This window comes from Aquarana catesbeiana, unplaced genomic scaffold (genome assembly GCF_042186555.1).
Source record: "Aquarana catesbeiana isolate 2022-GZ unplaced genomic scaffold, ASM4218655v1 unanchor225, whole genome shotgun sequence".
Classification (NCBI taxonomy): domain Eukaryota; kingdom Metazoa; phylum Chordata; class Amphibia; order Anura; family Ranidae; genus Aquarana; species Aquarana catesbeiana.
The window spans coordinates 321825-343247 of NW_027362652.1; the positions used below are offsets into that span (position 1 = coordinate 321825).

The 21423-nt window shown below is 47.2% G+C and overlaps 2 protein-coding genes across 2 annotated transcripts in view; both read left to right on the forward strand.

The window, feature by feature from the left end:
* LOC141121540 (uncharacterized) overlaps positions 1 to 13723 on the forward strand; it is a 59963-nt gene extending 46240 nt beyond the window's left edge. The window contains exons 14-20 of the mRNA XM_073611161.1: positions 25 to 159; positions 246 to 369; positions 486 to 583; positions 662 to 812; positions 929 to 1026; positions 9920 to 10055; positions 11330 to 13723. Of these exons, the coding sequence (XP_073467262.1) occupies positions 25 to 159; positions 246 to 369; positions 486 to 583; positions 662 to 812; positions 929 to 1026; positions 9920 to 10055; positions 11330 to 12318 (1731 nt within the window). The 3' untranslated portion in view covers positions 12319 to 13723. The remainder of the gene's footprint in view (positions 1 to 24; positions 160 to 245; positions 370 to 485; positions 584 to 661; positions 813 to 928; positions 1027 to 9919; positions 10056 to 11329) is intronic.
* LOC141121570 (uncharacterized) overlaps positions 1 to 21423 on the forward strand; it is a 277798-nt gene that overhangs the window by 222785 nt on the left and 33590 nt on the right. The window lies entirely within an intron of this gene.

The following is a 21423-nucleotide window of genomic DNA, read 5'->3' on the forward strand; positions in this document are numbered from 1 at the left end:
ATTCCTATTGGTTTTCCAATACAGAGATTTCCTCTTCTGAAGTCAGGTGATCATATGACCATCACAGTGCCTCCATGTGACTCTCTAAAACCCAAGAGACACAACATGCAGAAGATTCTAGAAGTCACCAAGAAGATGATGGAGCTGCTGACAGGAGAGGTGAGCGGTGCTGGGAATTCTGGGACATTATCCAGTAACAGACAAGGGATGTGTCTGGATGGTGACTGTATCATTGTGTGTGTCAGGTTCCTATAAGGTGTCAGGATGTCACTGTCTATTTCTCCATGGAGGAGTGGGAGTATTTAGAAGGACACGAGGATCTCTACAAGGACATCATGATGGACAATCAGCCGCCCCTCACATCACCGGGTAAGAGGAGACTTTATTGTAAAGGAGAGAGCAGTACGGAGGGTCCACCTAGATCCCCCATCATCTGATAAACACATAGAAATAATGTATTCAGTCAGTGTGTGTGTTTCCTACAGATGGATCCAGTAATGGGAACCCACCAAAGAGATGTCCCCGTCCTCTGTATTCCTGGGATTCCACACAGGAAGATCACACCATCCCTCACCATGAACAGGTAAATGATCAAAAATTATTGGTAGTTATAATTTATACACAGCATGTTTGTTACAATGAATGTTTATAATATATTCAGAGTGGAGACCTCGGGGATTATAATATTGTTGTTAAAGAAGAGTATAAAGACGAGGATGAGGAGTATGGAGTGATGGAAGAGTTTGTAGAAACACCCAAGGATCTCTACAAGGACGTCATGATGGACAATCAGCCGCCCCTCACATCACCGGGTAAGAGGAGACTTTATTGTAAAGGAGAGCGCAGTACGGAGGGTCCACCTAGATCCCCCATCATCTGATAAACACATAGAAACAATGTATTCAGTCAGTGTGTGTGTTTCCTACAGATGGATCCAGTAATGGGAACCCACCAGAGAGATGTCCCCGTCCTCTGTATTCCCAGGATTTCACACAGGAAGATCACACCATCCCTCACCATCATCAGGTAGGTGGAGTTGAGGGTCTGTAACATAAAGTGATTAAACACTCTGACATGTGGAGATGATGTGCAGACTCTACAAGATGATTCTTTTCTGTTCCTTGAAGGACATAGCCAGATCTGTAGATTGTGACCTATGGGTATATTATGCCACCAGTAGGAGTAGGGAAAAAACCACACACTCTAGAGGGGCCTCCATCTCCAACATACAAGCTCCTTTTTGTTTTTTTGCGTAGTGCTCAGGGGGTAGGACCTAGAGATTTTTGTCTGCTCTTTTTTTCTTTTTATTTCTTTTTGTTCCTCTTAATGGATTTTTGTCTTTTATCAACCACAGTGCCAGGCAACAGGAGAGATGTATAGATCCTGGTAAGCTCCCCAGCATTACTTGCGAGAGTATGCAGTTGCCTGCACAGGCTGGCTCGGCTGCAATGACTCCACTATGGTGGAGTGTCCTAGATGGTTCTGTTCCTTTGTGATCAGTTCTGGTCATTCCATTGTGGCACCACAGTTGGGCCAGCAATCCCCAGTTTCACACTGGAGGCATTTGCAAAGCTCTGGAGACACTTCGCCTCGTCCTTCCTTGGGAATTGACTGGTAGTGCATGGCTTGCTGCTGTCTGAGTAGTTTCCTTCGGGTGGGTGCATCCGATTGCTGTGGGCCTTCTCTTGCCTGTGACCTTCAGTTCACATCCTCTGTCACTATCACAGCCCCCTCCCCCTGGGCAGAACCAAGAGGCATATGGGGGCAGTGATGTGGCTGTTTGACAAAGTACTTCAGGTCTGGGATTTCCTGAGTCTTGCTGTGCCAGTGGCTGAGCGCAGATAACAGGCAAACGCGTCACAAAGCGGTGTCTGGGAGCCACAGCTGGAACAAACAGGGAAATGTACACGTTTACTAGCAGCTGTGGGTGGGTTGTAGTGGCCCCACTGCCTCCATTTTTACTGTATGCACCTGCCCTAGTGGAGTTTTTTGGCTGTTAGTGGTGTCTTCTGGATCCTGAGGGGTGGTCCTTCTTGAGCGTGAACACAGCCAGATCCTCTTTGCTATAGGTACCTCTGCTGTTTTCCAGTGGGTGTGCTCTTGGTGGAGCGAGTAGTTCCTGTTGGGGAGTCACATCCTGGTTTGTGTCTCCTGCATCCCGGAAGGGCGGTCCTTCTTCTTGTGCAAGAAAACAGCTAGGTCCTCTTTGCTACAGGTACCTCTGCTGTTTTATGTAGGTGTGTGCCTGGTGGAGTGAGTAGTTCCTGTTGGGGGTCACTTCCCGTCTGCACACATTCACCTCCTTATAGTCATGGTGGATGGGTCGAGGGATGCCTTGTACTTGAAGACACCCCTTCTGTGCCTGTTGCTGGGTGTCTTGGGCTGCTTCCTACCTGGACTCTTTCTGCATCACCTGCCAAAATCCCCAGTCCGGGAAGCACCTGTTTCAACTCAGGACATGGGCCAGGTAGTTTCAGGGCTTCGGGGGGCCCCCCTTAACTTTTGATAATTTCTTGGCAGCCATGGGGGGTTTTGTTTCCCAAATGGAGAGAGCCTTATTGCAAAACTCCTTAATAATTGCCATCTGCATCCAAAGCCTCAGAAGATGAACACGCTTCTCCCATGGGTCCATAGACCTCTGTGGAAGCCTCAACACCTCCTCCTGACAGCGAGGAAGATTTTCCAATTTGGCATGTGAGAAGAAAACTGGTTTTGGCTTTTAATAAGGCTGTTCGGGAGAATTTGAAGGTAGAGGAATCGCCTTCCATGTCAGAGGACTCCATGGTCCTGTTCGAGACTCATAAGCATAGACCGTATTCAAAAGGTTTACCTTTTTGATTCCCCCTTTGATGATTTAATCTAAAAAGGTTTGGACACGTCGGCTAACATCATCATGGTTGCCAGCCTATTCAACTGGAGGATAGTGTTGGGTCAATTGTCAGTTTAGGGTCAATAGACCCAGGAGGAAACCGGGCATTCCATCAACATCTTGGAACTCAGCACAATCCATCTCTCCCTCTCCCATTGGATTACTCTTTTTTTCAAGGGTTACCCAATCAGCGTCCAATTGGACAACACCAGGGCTGTGGCCTACATCAATCACCAGGGCAGAACACAGAGCTTGGCAACTGCATTGGAGGTGGCTCGGATTCTTGATTTGTTGTAACTTCACTTTCCAGCCTTGTCCACCTTTCACGTTTTGGGAGTGGACAATTGGCAAGTGGACTATCTCAGTTGTCAACATCTGGATCAAAGGGAGTGATCTCCTCAGCTGGATGTTTTTTTGTCAGATTTGTCAAACCCCATAAACCCATTGGTCACAATCTACAGATCCGGCTGTATCTTTTAGTGAATGCATAGAAAATAATTTTATGGTGAGTACAAAATACCCATTTTTGTGGTCTTGCATCATAAATACTTCTATTTTACAGATGATTGTGACATTAGAATGTACAGGTGAGGTGATATAACAGATATTGAACTAATTCAGGGGTATTATAGATATTTTATAGTTAGTTGTTTGTTCAGTGATTAACAGTGTACCTGTCACACCAGTGCAGCCTTAATTGGTGCCCAGATCAGCTAGTCTAGCTATCGCATCAGTGCCCTGATTAGCCAGTCTAGTGGTGTTAACGCTTCAATCATCCCGGCACCATGGTTGTTATGATGTCAGGATGATTGAAGCACATTATTTCTATTATTACATTGTAATATAAAATTAAATCATTCATTCAACTCACCATAATGCCGAATCAGTGGGATCCCTGAGCGTGTCACTAGCCACGTCACCTGCCACCAGCAGAGTCTGTCCTTGCATCAGGTGCCCCCGGCAGAGTCTGTCCTTGCATCAGATGCCCCCGGCAGAGTCTGTCCTTGCATCAGGTGCCCCCGGCAGAGTCTGTCCTTGCATCAGGTGCCCCCGGCAGAGTCTGTCCTTGCATCAGGTGCCCCCGGCAGAGTCTGTCCTTGCATCAGGTGCCCCCGGCAGAGTCTGTCCTTGCATCAGGTGCCCCCGGCAGAGTCTGTCCTTGCATCAGGTGCCCCCGGCAGAGTCTGTCCTTGCATCAGGTGCCCCCGGCAGAGTCTGTCCTTGCATCAGGTGCCCCCGGCAGAGTCTGTCCTTGCATCAGGTGCCCCCGGCAGAGTCTGTCCTTGCATCAGGTGCCCCCGGCAGAGTCTGTCCTAGCATCAGGTGCCCCCGGAAGAGTCTGTCCTTGCATCAGGTGCCCCCGGCAGAGTCTGTCCTTGCATCAGGTGCCCCCGGCAGAGTCTGTCCTTGCATCAGGTGCCCCCGGCAGAGCCTGTCCTTGCATCAGGTGCCCCCGGCAGAGCCTGTCCTTGCATCAGGTGCCCCCGGCAGAGCCTGTCCTTGCATCAGGTGCCCCCGGCAGAGCCTGTCCTTGCATCAGGTGCCCCCGGCAGAGCCTGTCCTTGCATCAGGTGCCCCCGGCAGAGCCTGTCCTTGCATCAGGTGCCCCCGGCAGAGTCTGTCCTTGCATCAGGTGCCCCCGGCAGAGTCTGTCCTTGCATCAGGTGCCCCCGGCAGAGTCTGTCCTTGCATCAGGTGCCCCCGGCAGAGTCTGTCCTTGCATCAGGTGCCCCCGGCAGAGTCTGTCCTTGCATCAGGTGCCCCCGGCAGAGTCTGTCCTTGCATCAGGTGCCCCCGGCAGAGTCTGTCCTTGCATCAGGTGCCCCCGGCAGAGTCTGTCCTTGCATCAGGTGCCCCCGGCAGAGTCTGTCATTGCATCAGGTGCCCCCGGCAGAGTCTGTCCTTGCATCAGGTGCCCCTAGCAAAGTCTGTATAGACAGCCTCCATCAGTGCAGACAGCCTCCATCAGTGCAGCCCCCTCTCTATTAGTGCAGCCCCCCCTCTATTAGTGCAGACCCCCCCTCAATGCAGCCCCGCTCAGTGCCGGCACCATGGTTGTTATGATGTCAGGATGATTGAAGCGCATTATTTCTATTATTACATTGTAATATAAAATTAAATCATTCATTCAACTCACCATAATGCCGAATCAGTGGGATCCCTGAGCGTGTCACTAGCCACGTCACCTGCCACCAGCAGAGTCTGTCCTTGCATCAGGTGCCCCCGGCAGAGTCTGTCCTTGCATCAGGTGCCCCCGGCAGAGTCTGTCCTTGCATCAGGTGCCCCCGGCAGAGTCTGTCCTTGCATCAGGTGCCCCCGGCAGAGTCTGTCCTTGCATCAGGTGCCCCCGGCAGAGTCTGTCCTTGCATCAGGTGCCCCCGGCAGAGTCTGTCCTTGCATCAGGTGCCCCCGGCAGAGTCTGTCCTTGCATCAGGTGCCCCCGGCAGAGTCTGTCCTTGCATCAGGTGCCCCCGGCAGAGTCTGTCCTTGCATCAGGTGCCCCCGGCAGAGTCTGTCCTTGCATCAGGTGCCCCCGGCAGAGTCTGTCCTTGCATCAGGTGCCCCCGGCAGAGTCGGTCATTGCATCAGGTGCCCCCGGCAGAGTCGGTCATTGCATCAGGTGCCCCCGGCAGAGTCGGTCATTGCATCAGGTGCCCCCGGCAGAGTCGGTCATTGCATCAGGTGCCCCCGGCAGAGTCGGTCATTGCATCAGGTGCCCCCGGCAGAGTCTGTCATTGCATCAGGTGCCTCCGGCAGAGTCTGTCCTTGCATCAGGTGCCCCCGGCAAAGTCTGTATAGACCCCCTCCATCAGTGCAGACCGCCTCCATCAGTGCAAACCGCCTCCATCAGTGCAGACAGCCTCCATCAGTGCAGACAGCCTCCATCAGTGCAGACAGCCTCCATCAGTGCAGACAGCCTCCATCAGTGCAGACCCCCCTCCATCAGTGCAGACCCCCCTCCATCAGTGCAGACCCCCCTCCATCAGTGCAGACCCCCCCTCTATTAGTGCAGACCCCCCCTCAATGCAGCCCCGCTCAGTGCAGCCCTCCCCCCGCTCAGTGCGGGAGCGACCGGTGTTCTGCCGAGAAAGTTCCCCTCGGCAAGTAAGGACCCCCTCTACTGCGCAGGCGCAGCGCTTGCGCAGTACGGGGCTGGGGAACTTTCGGCAAGACAGGGCGACGGCGGCGCCGTGTCTTCTGCTTCAGTGGAGAGGGGAGGGGCCATGCACCTAAAGAAGCCACTTCATTGGCTGCACGGATCGAGCCCCCTTCCTCTCTCCACTTCCTTAACACTGTCACTAGGGGGAAGATCGGGCGGCGGCGCCGGTCACTATTTTGCTGGAGCCAGCTGCTCCAAAAACAAAAAAAACAACATTCCCGATTTTTCCTTATGGAAAATCCTGATTCGGGACAGCCTCCAATCGGGACGAGGGTCCCAAAATCGGGATTGTCCCAGGAAAATCGGGACTGTTGGCAACTATGATGCCATTGCAGCTACCATTAGTGCTCCGATCAGCCAGTCTACCAGTCACACCAGTGCCAAGATCAGCCCGTCTATCTGTCACACCAGTGCAGCCATCATCAGTGCTCTGATCAGCCAGTCTACCTGTCACACCAAAATATGATAATTTTGTAGTTGTTTCCACTATCCTGGTGCTCCAGGGCTTTCAAAAATGTGATAAGTAGTCAGGAAATTTAGATGTGTAGTTTATGCCCCTAGAACGCCTGAAGATACTCCTTGTATTTTTTTACCTCCCTATGTGGCTAGGCTGTAAAAGTCTCACACATGTGATATGACCATACGCAGGAGGATTAGAAAAATGTATTTTGGGGTGTAATTCTAACTATGCCCATGCTGTGTGTTAGAAATATCTTTATAAGTTGTCCACTTTTTGTAAAAAATGTAATTTTTTTTCCACACTTTCCAAAAACTTGTGGCAAAAAATGACATGTTCACTATGCCTCGTAGAAAATACTTTGTGGTATTTGCTTTCCAATATGTGGTCATTTTGTGGGTGTTTCCATTGTCCTGGTGCCCCAGGGCCTCCAAAAATTAGATATGTAATTTATGCACCTAGAATGCCTGAAGGTGCTTCTTTTTGATGTTGGGTCTCTCTATGTAGCTACGCTGTAACAAAGTCTTACACGTGGTATCCTCACACTCTGGAGGAGAAACAGAATGTATTTTGGGGTGTAATTCTGGGTATGCCCATGCTGTGTGTTAGAAATATTTTATAAATTGACAATTTTGTGTAAAAAGTAAGTTTTTCATTTTCTTTCCACATTTCCCCAAAAAACTTGTGGTAAAAAATATGTTCAAAAGATTTATTATGCCTCATAAAATTTACTTTGTGGTATTTTTGCTTTGTAAAATGGGGTACATTTTGTGGGTGTTTCCACTGTCCCTGTGCTCCAGGGCCTTTAAAAATGTGATAGGTAGTAAGGAAATTGGATGCCTAATTTTACATGTAATTTATGTGCCTTGAAGGCCCAAAGGTGCTTCTTGGATTTTGGGCCTCTCTATGTGGCTAGGCTGTGAAAAATTCTCACACGTTGCATCCCTATACCTGGGAGGAGTAGCAGAATATATTTTTGGGGTGGAACTGCAAGTATGCCTATGCTGTGTGTAAGAAACAACTTGTTTAAAATAACAATTTTGTGAAAAAAATACTTATTAATTTCTTCATTTTCTAAAGAATTGTGGTAAAAAAAAATGACAACCATGTCTCTTACTAAATTCCTCGGGCTGTCTACTTTCCAAAAAGTGGTCATGGGGTGGGGGTGGGGGGGTGTATTTGTACTGTCCTGGCATTTTTGGGCCTCAAGAAATTAGATGGGAACTCCAGGATTGATAAATTTTCATATTCTATATGTAGATTCTACAACTTACACACAGAGTAATAATATACGCTGATTTGGGTTACTTTTACCAAAGAAATGTAGCCGTATAAATTTTGTCACAAATTTATAAAGAAAAGTTACTTTCAAAATTTTATAATAGAAACTAAGAAAACATGCTTTTCTTTCAAAATTTTATAATAGAAACTAAGAAAACATGCTTTTCTTTCAAAATTTTATAATAGAAACTAAGAAAACATGCTTTTCTTTCAAAATTTTATAATAGAAACTAAGAAAACATGCTTTTCTTTCAAAATTTTCGGTCTTTTTTTTTGTTTATTTAGCAAAAAATAAATTAATAAAAACAGCGGTGATTAACCGCTTGCCGACCAGCCGTCGCAATTTTACTGCGGCAGAATGGTACAGCTGGGCAAAACGACGTTATGTTACGTCGCTTGGCCATTAGGGGCGCACGCTGCTCGCCCCCGGAGCCAATGTGAGTGGCCGGCAGGCGCGATGACCGCCGGGCTCCCGCGATCGCTCGTTACACACCGAGAACCGGGATCTGTGTGTGTAAACGCACAGATCCCGGTTCTCTGAGGGGAGAAGAGGCTGATCGTGTGTTCATACAAAGTATGAGCAGCGATCTGTCATCTCCCCTAGACGGTCCCCTCCCCCCTTCAGTTAATACACAGAGAGGGAACACAGTTAACCCCTTGATCCCCCCCTAGTGTTAACCCCTTCCCTGCCAGTGACTTCTTACAGTAATCAATGCATTTTTATAGCACTGATCGCTGTATAAATGCCAATGGTCCCAAAAATGTGTCAAAAGTGTCCGATGTGTCCGCCATAATGTCGCAGACCCAATAAAAATCGCAGATCGCCGCCATTACTTGCTATAAATCTATCCCCTATTTTGTAGACGCTATAACTTTTACGCAAACCAATCAATATACGCTTATTGCGATTTTTTTTTTTTTTTTTTTTTTTTTTAATTTAATTTTTTTTTTTTTTACCAAAAATATGTAGAAGAATACATATTGGCCTAAACTGAGGAAAAAATAGTTAGGTACCTGGTAACTCTTTTTTTCTAAGAAGTCTTCCAGGGCAGCATCCGAGAGATAGGCTCCTCCTCCCTGAAACAGGAAACACATTAGTCCACCATTATAAATTTCAGTCTTACCTGCCTGCCTCAGTTGTATTAAAGCACCGAAGGAAATCTCAGTAAGCTTAAAAGCTCCCCCGTTGTACCTGGTATTTGTCGTTTCAAACCAATCAATATATGCTTATTGCGATTTTGTTTTTTTTTGGTTTTTTTGTTTATAGCGTAAAAAATAAAAACCACAAAAGGACATCAATTTTGTTTGGGTACAATGCCACACGACCGCGCAATTGTCGCTTAAATCGACGCAGTGCCGAATCGCAAAAAATGGCCTGGTCATTCAGCAGCCAAATCTTCCAGGACTGAAGCGGTTAAATACCAAAATATCAACAACAAAAAACGCTCCATCTTTATCAAAAATGTTTTATTTTATTTTGGGTACAGTGTTGCATGACTGAGTAATTTTTTCATTCAAAGTGAGACAACACTGAAATCTGAAAATTGGCCTGAGTTGGAAGGGGGGCAAAAGTTTTTGGAATTGAGGTGGTTAAGATCACTGAAAATATATTTAATCTCTAAAAAGGTCCAAAATATCCTTTACCATTTTAGCAGAATGGTTTATCTTGCTGGTGGGAGCACACTGAAAAAAAGGTCAGAAATTCGCTGAGTTCAGAACAGGGTCCACATGAATTGCAACGATCATTGTCGTGCAGGTCAGTTTATTGATTTATGCATGTGGGTTGGACTCTAACCGTGGGCTAATCACCTCTGGGGGGTGTCACCTCTCCTGCTGGGAGGAGAGGTTTTGACCTCCAGAAGTACCCGTAGGTTATATTGACCAGCCAGTTCTGATGGTTGGGTCAGCAATTCTACATGCTGCATGTGTAGGCCCCAAATAATCATTTTGTTGGTCCCTAGGTGGTTCTGTAGAACCAGGACAAACAATTGTGTATCTGTACCATAAGCAATTACACATACAATCAGAAATAAACCAATGCCATCTCTCTGAAACTAATATTTCTGTCATCTCCTCTTTCTCTCCGTGGTTAGTGAGTCTCCATGGGTGTGCTTCCTTGACAATGTTATTTTCTGCCATTCTGTTGGTTTAGGGTGAAGATCTGATGAACATGAAAGTTGAGGGTGAAGAAGAAGAGACGTATGTGAGGGATGATCAGCAATATACGGAGGAGGATGGAATGATGAGGACATTCATAGAGGAGGACAATCCTACAGAGATCAGCACAGGTGAGCCGTAATATATTCTTCTGTTATCTCTGCTCTGTTACTGCACACTGATTGGTCCAGAGTAGGGTGGAAGATTAGTGATGTCATAGGTTGATAATAGTCACCTCCTCGTACTGATACCCGTCCTGCACATTAGATCTTCTTTTCTCTCAGGTAAACCCCCTTCCCTGTGCTGCAGACACAATTTTTATTCATTTAGACATTATTTTTGTATAGTGATGAGCTTGAACAGAAGGGGGTCCAGTTTGGGACCGGTTGGGTGAACTTGCTGAATTTGAAACTCTATTGAAGTCAATGGTAGCCGAATCTTGGAAATCAGTAATGGCCATTTTCTACGCCAAAAGGCAAGGTATTGTCAAACAGATTGGGGGCTGGGTACTGCCCGGGGAGACATGTCCCCATGTTTATGAGGTCAAAGTCCACAATCCTGGCCCACTGGTTGTGAGGGTCTGTAAAACCTGCAAGCTCTCTTTAAAAAAAAATATAGGGGCCCTCAGATCCCCCCCCCCACCCCCCAAGTTGACAGACTATGGGGTACATGTTCTGTTCCAAATGCCTTTTAATGCATTGATACACCTCCTTATGCCCACTCTGTCCTGAGAGTATGGTCACCTGCTGACTTGGCAGCATAGCTCTTCAGAGAGTCACAAAAGTTGAATCCAGTGCAATTTTACTTTAGCTATTTACAGTACAGAGGATGTTTTTTTTCCAGTCTTTTTGAAGTGTAGAGTAGCACCATCTTACATTGTGGGTTGGTTCCTCTTCTTTCAGTTGACGTATAGCTGAAGGGTAACCTAAAACTCCTTTTAACAGTCTTTTTGGGAGCAAAAGTCAGGAGGAACATAGCAAACTGAAACGGTTATATTTGCAATACAAAATACTTCTCCAAACACTCTCCAATGATGCTTGTCACCAGAAGCCTAGGCCTATGGCCACTTGTTCTAAACTAAAGGGTCTGAACTTTGAACCTCTTCATTGTCAGTGATCATATGACCCAGTGCCTAGGCTTGTGGTTGTGTGGTAGGCTGTGTAGGCTTGTGGTTGATGCACCTCCCATTCCTCATTGGTTCCTGCTCTTCTGACAAGGCTGTGTAAATGTAGAAGTGATCTGGGAGGAGGACCAAATGATCTTTTACTGAAGAGGGGAAGTCACAGCTGGTTGGGACATCCACAGAGAACATCTGCTCACTAAAATCTACCTGATTCAGATGGAATCTTGATTTTGGAGAAATAACCGTCTTGTATCTATTGATCATGGTTTTTATATTTTTCAGGACACGCCATTAAGAAACCCTCAAAGGATCGTCTCACTTTATCTCTAAGCTGTAAAATGGAAGATGAGGACATCACAAGAGATTGTACAGGAGAAAAGACAATGAGCTCAGCTATGGATGGTGGACTTCACAGTGTGGATGGACCATCAAATCCCTCTGACTCTGAGCAACTTCATACTATGTGGGAAGGTGCCGGAATTCAGGGGGAGGAGAAATGTTCCTGTCCTGAATGCGGGGAAAGTTTTAGCTCTTTGTTCGACCTTTACATGCATCAGAGTACTCACAAGAGGAAAAATCTCTATTCCTGTCCTGAGTGTGGCAAATGGTTTTCAGAGATTTCCAATCTTTACAAGCATCACAGGATTCACTCTAGAGAGAAGCCGTATTCCTGCTCTGAATGTGGGAAATCTTTTCCACAGAAATCAAAGCTTGTCAGACATCAAACAACTCACACGGGGGAGAAGCTTTATTCCTGTCCTGAGTGCGGAAAATGTTTTCCAGAGAAGTCCAGTCTTCACAGACATCAGAAGATCCACACAGGGGAGAGGCCGTTTTCCTGTCCCGAGTGTGTGAAAAGTTTTTCACAGAAATCTGACCTTGTTAAACACCAAAGGTCTCACACAGGGGAGAGGCCGTATTCCTGCCCTGACTGTGGGAAATGTTATCTACATAAATCAGACTATGTTAGACATCAACGATCTCACACAGGGGAGAAGCCGTATTCCTGCACTGAGTGCGGTAAAAGTTTTTTGGAAAAGTCCAGTCTTTACAAACATCAGAGGATTCACACGGGGGAGAGGCCGTATTCCTGTCCTGTGTGTGGGAAAACTTTTTCACAGTCATCCCATCTTTACGTACATCAGCGGTCTCACACAGAGGAGAAGCAGTATTCCTGCCCTGAGTGTGGGAAATGTTTTTCGCAGAAATCGGCCCTTGTTAGACATAAAAGTTCTCACACATTTGGGAAGTCGCGTTCCTTCCGTGAGTGATGGAAATCTTTTTCACAGGTGTCTCATCTTCACAGACATTGGAGGGGTGAGGGAAATGTTTTTTTTTTTTTACAGAAATTAGTGCTTGATAGACATCAAAGATCTCACAGAGGGTAGAAGCCGTATTCTTGCCCCTAAGTGCAGTAAATGTGCATCGGGGAAGTCCAGTCTTTAAAGACATCAGAGGATTCACAGAGGGGAGAAGCCGTATTCCTGTTCCGACTGTGAGAACTCTTTATCTACTGAAAACAAAAATTGTCACATAAAGATGTCACACAGGGGAAGCTTTATTCCTGTCCTGAGTATGAAAATGCTATTCATGGAAATGGGACATTGTTATACATTAACCACTTCAATACCACCCCGTAGCCGAAAGACGGCTACAGTGCGGCTCTCTCGTTCTTGGAAGGCATCAATGGACATCCTCCCAGAGCCCTCTAGGGTGCGCTCTGTGACTGCTGTGTCCTTTAGTACACAGCTGATCACAGATCGTGGTAAAGGGCCAATCACAGTGGACACAGCTGATCACAGATCGCGGCAAAGGGCCAATCACAGTGGCCCTTTACCTTGTGATCAGCTGTGTCCAATCACAGCTGATCATCTGTAAACAGACTTACCGGTTAACTGCAGTCCTTGCCTCACACATTGTCTCTCTGTGTGAGACACACCGTTTACACTGATATTCAGGGCACTGATCGTCAGTTTAAATACCACTAAAAGGTGCAGTTTTGCAATGCTTTATAGCTGATATCCCTCCCCCTGGCTTTTCCCTTTACCGTGCCATCTATGCGCTCCTGCGATACCTCTCTCGACCAAACGGAACTTATAGGTCCTCTCTTTCTAGATCCCCCATCCCAGTTTCCCTCTTTTCGTCTTTTTTCCTTTCCCCTTTTTTTCTTTCTTTCACCTTTCATTCTTCCTTTCGTTTTCTTCCCTGTCTTTCTCTTTTCTTTTATGCAAGCGTTCTTTACTTTATATCGCACCAGGCTATTTTTTGGGGTATCCGCCATTGTGGATTAGACCATAGTCATTGTGATTTGTATCTTTACCCAGACTTGAAGTTTCCATTTAGCCTGGTTTCTCCAGTGCGACACAACTCTGTTTGAAAAGTTGTTTTTTTTTTTAATTCTTTTTTTGATTTGTATATGTCATGCTTTGGGCGATAGCCATTGTTGCAGAATTACTGTAATTTTAAGGAAGAAGAAAACAAGCGGTGCCACTCTCAGTGCAGTATTAGATAACGGTACACGTTTTAATATAAGAGAATAAAAGCTTGTAAAAAAGGGCCACGTAGTCTGCCGAGGTAAGGGACTGTCCTCTGCAGCGTTCCACGTTGCCCGGCCTGCCGGACTATTCTGGGGTAGTGGGTGGGAGAGTAGTCAGCCTGGTGTCACCAGAAAATTGGAGAGGCAGCGGTGTGAGTGGTCAAAATGGCATGCGTTCGGAGCATGCGTGCTCCTTAGGCCTGAGGAAGGAGCACGCATGCTCCGACCGCGTGCCAGTTTGACCAAGCCCACCGCTGCCTCTCCGTTTCCTTGGTGACACCAGGCTGACTGCTCTCCTGCCCACTACCCCGGGATCCCCCGGCGCGGCCGGCAATGTGGAACGCCGCAGACGACAGTCCCTCACCCGGACCTCGGCAGACTACGTGGCCTTATTTTACAAGCTTTTATTCTCTTCTACCATGTGAGTAAACCCCATGTGTGTATCGTTATCTAATACTGCACTTAGAGTGGCGCCGCTTGTTTTCTTCTCTAACCCACAGAACTCTGACAGCAGGCTGCCCCTCCACCACAGTGCTTCACATCAGTGCATATGGACTACCCACCCTGAACTTTTTCCCATGTTTACATGCATCTATTCACTTGCATGAATATGTACTGATCATTATAATATTTGTCTGTATTATCCATCTCACCTCCCTGCAGTTCACCCCTCCACAACGCTCAACAAATATATCTCTCCTTTTTACTGTAATCTTATTATTGTGTATTGTCCTTTTCTTTAACCACTTCAGCTGCAGAAGGATTTGCCCCCTTCCTGACCAGGCCATTTTTTGCGATACGGCACTGATCGCTTTAACTGACAATTGCGCGGTCGGCAAATAAAATTGATGTCCTTTTTCCCCCCACAAACAGAGCTTTCTTTTGGTGGTATTTGATCACCTCTGCGATTTTTTATTTATTTTTTTTTTTTTTCGCTATAAACCAAAAATAATTAAGTCTTTTTTAAAAAAAACAATATTTTTAACTTTTTGCTGTTATAAATATCCCATTTTTTTTTTTTTAAAAGACAAATTTCTTCATCATTTTAGGCCAATATGTATTGTTCTACATATTTTAGGTAAAAAAAAAAAATATTGTTTGGTTTGCGCAAAAGTTATCGTGTCTACAAAATGGGGGATATATGGCATTTTTATTATTATTATTATGTTTTTTTTTACTACTAATGGCAGTGATTTGCTATTTTTAGCAGGACTGCGACATTGCAGTGGACAGATCGGACACTTTTGACACAATTTTTGGGACCAGTGACATTTATACAGCAATCGGAGCTAAAAATAGCCACCGATTACTGTATAAATGTCACTGGCAGGGAAGGGGTTAACGCTAGGGGGTGATCATGGGGTTAAATGTAAAATGTGTGTCCTAGGGAGTGTTTCTAACTGGGGGGGGTTGGACTGACTGGAGGAGAAGACCGATCGTTGTTCCTAATCAGTAGGAACAACAGATCAGTCTCAACTTCCCTGACAGAACGGAGATCTGTCTGTTTACATGGACAGACCTCCGTTCTGCTTCTGTCAGGAGTGATCGCGGGTGCCCGGCAGAGGCTATCGCGCCGCGGGCGCACGCGCGCCCCCTAGTCCTCTTAGAGCGGTCAACGTACAGCTACCATGGTTCGTTCAGGGGAGCCAACCTGCCGCAGTATAACTGCGGCGGCTGGTCCTTAACCAGTTAAACATATTATGCAGGCTAGTTGGGTAAAAAAAACACTACTAGTGATTCCAGTATCAGAAGTGCATTTATACAGTAAGTGGGATCTGAGGTACGTAAAACGGCAGTGCAAAGGTGGCAGAGTCTTACGACTGGTAGCATTTTAAAGCAACAAGGAGCTGACAGGAGCTCGGCAGCAAGCACCTGGTGCCATGAAGCAGTCACCCCTCAAGGAACAGCCTGAATAGAGACGATAGGCAGCAACGGTTATGGTGAACGTGGTCAAGGTTGGTGCATCCACAGGTTATACAAATATGCTTGTATCTTCGTTTTTTTCAGCCATTCTAGGTTCTTGATGCAGCTCCTAATGTCACTCCTGGAGTGAGGCTAGCAGGTCATTGGGCAGAGTGCATCCTTTGAGCCATCTTAGAAGGTCTCTGTCAAGACCTGGATCACCTGCTGGTGGCACCTGCGCTTCCTAGAGAAGGAGGTTGCAGTTCCTGTGTCGTCCAGCAGATTCCAATAATCACTCTACACCTGATGATGGCTGCTGGGAGGGTATTTGGTCCCTCCTCCGCTATTACTCTCCGCTTCAGTGTTCTGCCTGATTTTGCTTGCTGACTTATTCTGAGCCTAGATTGGAATCTTGCTCCTGCCCTACATATTGTACCCTACTGCCTCCTTCTGCACCCCTTTTTCTTGATCTCAGCCCTGGTTCCTCTTTCCAATCTGTTCCCTGCATCTCCAGTGTACCCTGTTGATCCATGTTCCACCTTTTGTATATCTTGTATTATAGTCAGTTTGCTAGTTAGGTGTTTTGTTATTGGGTTATGGATCACTTATATCTTCACGTTTGCTGTGTTTCCTGGTGTTTGGATGGATTTTGGTTTCACTGTAAATAAATCTTACTTTAAATATATATGGTCTGAGTTTCCTAAAGTGTAGCCACACAGATTTGGCCATTCCTGCTACTGATTCCTTACATAACACTAAAGCTCACTAACGACCAGATCACCTGCACCTGGGAACTGGGAAGTATTTGCTGTCTTTTCTGTTAACATGCATCTAGGGGAGGCTATTTGTCATGTGAAATTGGCATTGGAGGAAAAAGATCTTTGCCACCAAATTTTGCATCATTGCACTAGTGAAAGACTGTTTGAATGAATTCAGGTAGCACATACTTTAGTGGATCAGGGCAGATTTTCATTTGGACAAATCCAGCCGGTTTGTTCTGAATTCGCTTCACCTGCTATATCTCATGACCATGATGATTTCACTCCTTCCTTTTGATATGCCTCAGGTTGGGTCTTTGGTATGGTTGCTGGAGGATGACACAGCTTACTTCTTTGAGCACTACATAGCTTGTTCACAAAGGCTTTTGTTAGATTGTGTTACTCATGTGCTTTCCAGACAAGGGAACTGTAACTTTGTTCAGCCTCTCCTCCAAGCCTGGTCAGAGATATTATCCCCAGTTTTAGTTGATCCACACCTATTCAGATCTGCCTCTAAACATCAAGAATCTCTTCCTTCCTTACCCTTAGCATCCACAGCTACTATTAGGTGTCCCCTACCTTCTGTATACCAGTAGTCTGCTTTCATTAACCTCACTTTCCATGCATTTAACCCATTGAGGGCTCCCACTACAGTTCTGTTACCCATACCAACCTCTAAGACATCTTCTGCTACCTTTTTCCTCTATGTTCCCCAGTACTGTAACGACTTTTCCACCAGCAGCACAATCTGGTCAGCACTGTGCAACCACATGCAGTAATTCAGTATCCAAACCTAAAAAGAAACAAATGTTTTTTCCTACCCATATAATACTGCCACTATCCACTGCTGCCTTAAACATTATTCAGCCAGGTCCCAAATCTGTGCTGCCTGCTGATGGGGTCCAGTCTGCCTCTGTGGTGCCCCCTTTTGGGGTCCAGTCTGCCTCTGTTGCTTGCTGATGGGGTCCAGTCTGCCTCTATGTTGCTTGCTGATGGGGTCCAGTCTGCTTCTGTGGTGCCCGCTGATGGGGTCCAGGCTGCCTCTGTGGTGCCCGCTGATGGGGTCCAGGCTGCCTCTGTGGTGCCCGCTGATGGGGTCCAGGCTGCCTCTGTGGTGCCCGCTGACGGGGTCCAGGCTGCCTCTGTGGTGCCCGCTGACGGGGTCCAGGCTGCCTCTGTGGTGCCTGCTGATGGGGTCCAGGCTGCCTCTGTGGTGCCCGCTGACGGGGTCCAGGCTGCCTCTGTGGTGCCCGCTGACGGGGTCCAGGCTGCCTCTGTGGTGCCCGCTGACGGGGTCCAGGCTGCCTCTGTGGTGCCCGCTGAGGGGGTCCAGGCTGCCTCTGTGGTGCCTGCTGAGGGGGTCCAGGCTGCCTCTGTGGTGCCCGCTGAGGGGGTCCAGGCTGCCTCTGTGGTGCCCGCTGAGGGGGTCCAGGCTGCCTCTGTGGTGCCCGCTGAGGGGGTCCAGGCTGCCTCTGTGGTGCCCGCTGAGGGGGTCCAGGCTGCCTCTGTGGTGCCCGCTGAGGGGGTCCAGGCTGCCTCTGTGGTGCCCGCTGAGGGGGTCCAGGCTGCCTCTGTGCTGCCCGCTGACGGGGTCCAGGCTGCCTCAGTGGTGCCAGCTGATGGGGTTCATGCTGTCTCAGTGGTGCCAGCTGATGGGGTCCAGTCTGCCTCTGTGTTCCTGCTGATGGGGTCCAGTCTGTATTGCTGCCTGCTGATGGGGTCCAGTCTGCCTCGCTGCCTGCTGATTGGGTCCAGTCTATTTCAATGCCTGCTGATGGGAGTCCAGTCCACTGCCAATCCTGCCTCTGATGATCTGCTGCCCAGCCGGTCCACTGTGCACTGCCAAGCCTGCCTCTAATGATCTGCTGCCTGCAGCCCACCTGGCCTGTGACAATCTGCTGCCCAGCCGAACTTTGCTGATGCCCTGGCCATTGCCAAACTTTGCCTATTCCTTTGCTGCTGCCCAGCCAGACTTTGCTGATTCCCTGGGCGCTGACCAGCTGGACCCTAGTGTGAGGGTTTAGTTCCTGCCTGCTATTTGGTGTGAAGCTTTTCAAGTTTCTATTATTGTCACATGGCTTGCATAGGTTACCTTTTTGGTCTAAGATCCGTATTGTTGCATGTCCTGATTTCCTTTTTCAGCCATTTGCTCCTGTTGCCCAAGGCCTGGTGGTCCAGATACCGACTTTAAATGTGAGAGCTGCCATTGCTATTATAGCCCCAGTATTACAGGTCTTTCTGTGAAGGGCAGAGGTTTCATTTCAGCCTTGTCCTGACCTAGGCATTATCGCTGCAATCCCATGTGCATTAGGGGACCCTATACCTTGGGTAGACCTGTGTGACTGTTATGGTGCAGAGCAGTTTCTAGCGACCCAGGTGGGGAAGGTCCAGTCATGATGGGACACCCTGGCATCAGGGTACCTCTATGGACCAGGGACTCTGGTGCTAAGCCTTCAGGTTGCCTATGAAATCCAAGCATTGGGACATTTGCTGCATTAGGGTGTTGTAAGCTCCAAGCGTTCCTCTTCCTTAAGAATCTGACTGGCAGGGAACCCAGTCAGCTTTGGACCCCAGCATAGGGTTACCCAGTCAGCTTCCAGATCCTAGCGGTGGAGCGTCCGGAGGCCGCTCCTTAAGGTAGGGTAAACTTTCAGAACCTGGGTCACCTGCTGTTGGAACTATGCTTCCCAGAGCAGGAGGTTGTAGTGCCGGTGTCCACCAGCTGTTCTCTCCTAGCAGACAGCAGATTCCAGTAATCAGTCTCTACCTGATGCTGGAAGGATGTGTAGTTCACTTCGCTTCAGTGTTATGACCAATAGCCTGATTTTGCTTCTGTCCTGCCTCTTTTCTGCTTCTGTTGTTCCCGATCCCAGTCCTGGCTCTCCCTTCCCAGCTGCTCTCTGCATCTCCAGTTTACCCTGTTAATCTGTTTTCTCTTTTTTTCTATATACAGTAAAACCTTGGATTGCGAGCATAATTCGTTCCAGAAACATGCTTGCAATCCAAAGCACTTGTATATCAAAGCGAATTTCCCCATTAGAAAGAATGGAAACTCAGATGATTTGTTCCACAACCATTTATTCAAAAGTCCTTCAGTTTATAGTCCATATAAAAGGATTATAGCAATGTGATAAGTTGTGTAACCATAAAATGTCCATCCACAAATGGCAGCCTCCACAAGGGGATTAGAAGCTAAATCCATCAGGAGCTATAGAGTATAAAAGAGAAGCGAGGTGCCTCTAAGTGTAGCAATATGGTTACATTTAATGAAGGTACAACACTTAACAACTCACATGGTTGATGATTAAAAGAGGCACATCTATGTATGCAGGCATCCGAGGTAAAGCTGTCCACATAGACCGTCCTCCGCACTGCCGGCTCTCACTGCCGTCAGTCTGCAATTGTGACCGGGAAGACTACCCTGCAGTAGAGTGATCTGAAAGAAAGGCTTGAACCGCTCGTGGAGCGCAGAGTGGAGGGGATGACGTCGATGGTGGTGCGCGGTATGGTCTATGTGGACAGCTTTACCCCGGATGCCTGCATACTTAGATGCACCTGTTGTAATCATCAACCATGTGAGCTTCTAAATGTTGTACCTTTATTAAATGTAACCATATTGCTACACTTAGAGGCGCCTCTCTTCTCTTTTTATACTGTTGTAAGATGATGCTACTTGTATATCAAGGCAAAATTTATTTTAAAATGTTGCTTGTCTAGCAAAACGCTCTCAAACCAAGGTTTTACTGTATTGTACTGTATATAGTTAGTTTTCTACTTAGGTTGCTAGTTGGGTATTTTGTTATTTGGTTATGGTTCACTTATATCTTCATGTTTGCTGATGTTTGGATGGATGTTGATTTCACTGTAAATAAATCTTACTTTAGATATACAGTATATGGTCTGGTCTCAGTTTCGTAAGTGTAGCCACGCAGATCTAGCCCTTCCTGTTGCTGATTCTTGACCGTCTCTCTCCTTATCAAGGCACTGAGTTCCCCTCTACATCTAAACATGGACGCTCCATTGAAAGACGCTGCTGGGCCTGTTCTATTGCCTCACTGCAGGGTAAAACCTTGTGTAAAGCATGTCTCATCAAAGCTCTCTTTCTCTCATCAGAACAAGTCATGCATGAGACTCTGTGCTCTGTTTGGGGTGTCTCGATTCTAATGAAGGACTACTAGGTCCTACAATAGGGTTTGGGTTTACATATAGGGAAGCAAATCCATTACAAATAAGGAGAAGGGGAAAAATTAATGAGGTGATATGCGGGTTAGGAGTGTCTTCTTCAGACGACACACATACAGCACCATTCTCTCTCAATCTCCCTTTTTATCCAGACTTGAGATGCACACCCCCCATTGGGGGTTGGTAATCTTACCCAGTTATATAGTAGGTGAGGTCGAAAAAAGACACAAGTCCATCAAGTCCAACCGGTGTGTGTGTGTTTATATGTCAGCATTACATTGGATATCCCTATATGTTGCGGTCGTCATTGAAGACCTCTTTGAACCAAAGGTCATAAAAGTTAATTCCTGTTCCAGGCTTAGGCCCCTTTCACACGGTTTGGTCAGTTTTTTTAGGTGGACCTGAACGGACGCTCCATGCAGGCATATGGAGTGACAATTGTCAGCGGTAACATGTCCGCTGACATCCGCTCCGTATTTAAGATGGATGGAAACCCTATTTTCCATCCATCTGGCAGATTGGATGAAAACGGACAGGTGCTCTGTTTTCATCCGATCCCCCGTAGAGGAGAGCCGGGGCTCTGACAGGTCCGTCCCTACACAGTGAGCGGAGACGGACCTGTCATCCGCTGGCTCAGCGGGGATCAACGGAGCGATCCCCGCTGAGCAAGTGGAGTCCGTCAAAATGGACAGCCCCATGTGAAAGGGGCCTTAGTGTTCAGTTCTTGATCCAATGACCATACAAGAAGTCCACATGATTCCTCTCCCTCCATTAGGCATGCTGTCATTCTGTAACAAACAAATGGCCCCTGTCCCCCACCTATAACTGGCCTTCACAGGCCAGTTAACTGAGTCTCCACAGTGGAAGCACATGCATTCTAATGGATAGATAAGGGGCAGATGAGCCTGGCGGTAGCCCAGTCCTTCTTAAAATCATAAGGACCCACTGGACACCCAGCACAATGGCACCAAAGGTGTCCAGTGTGTCCCCCTCACTGG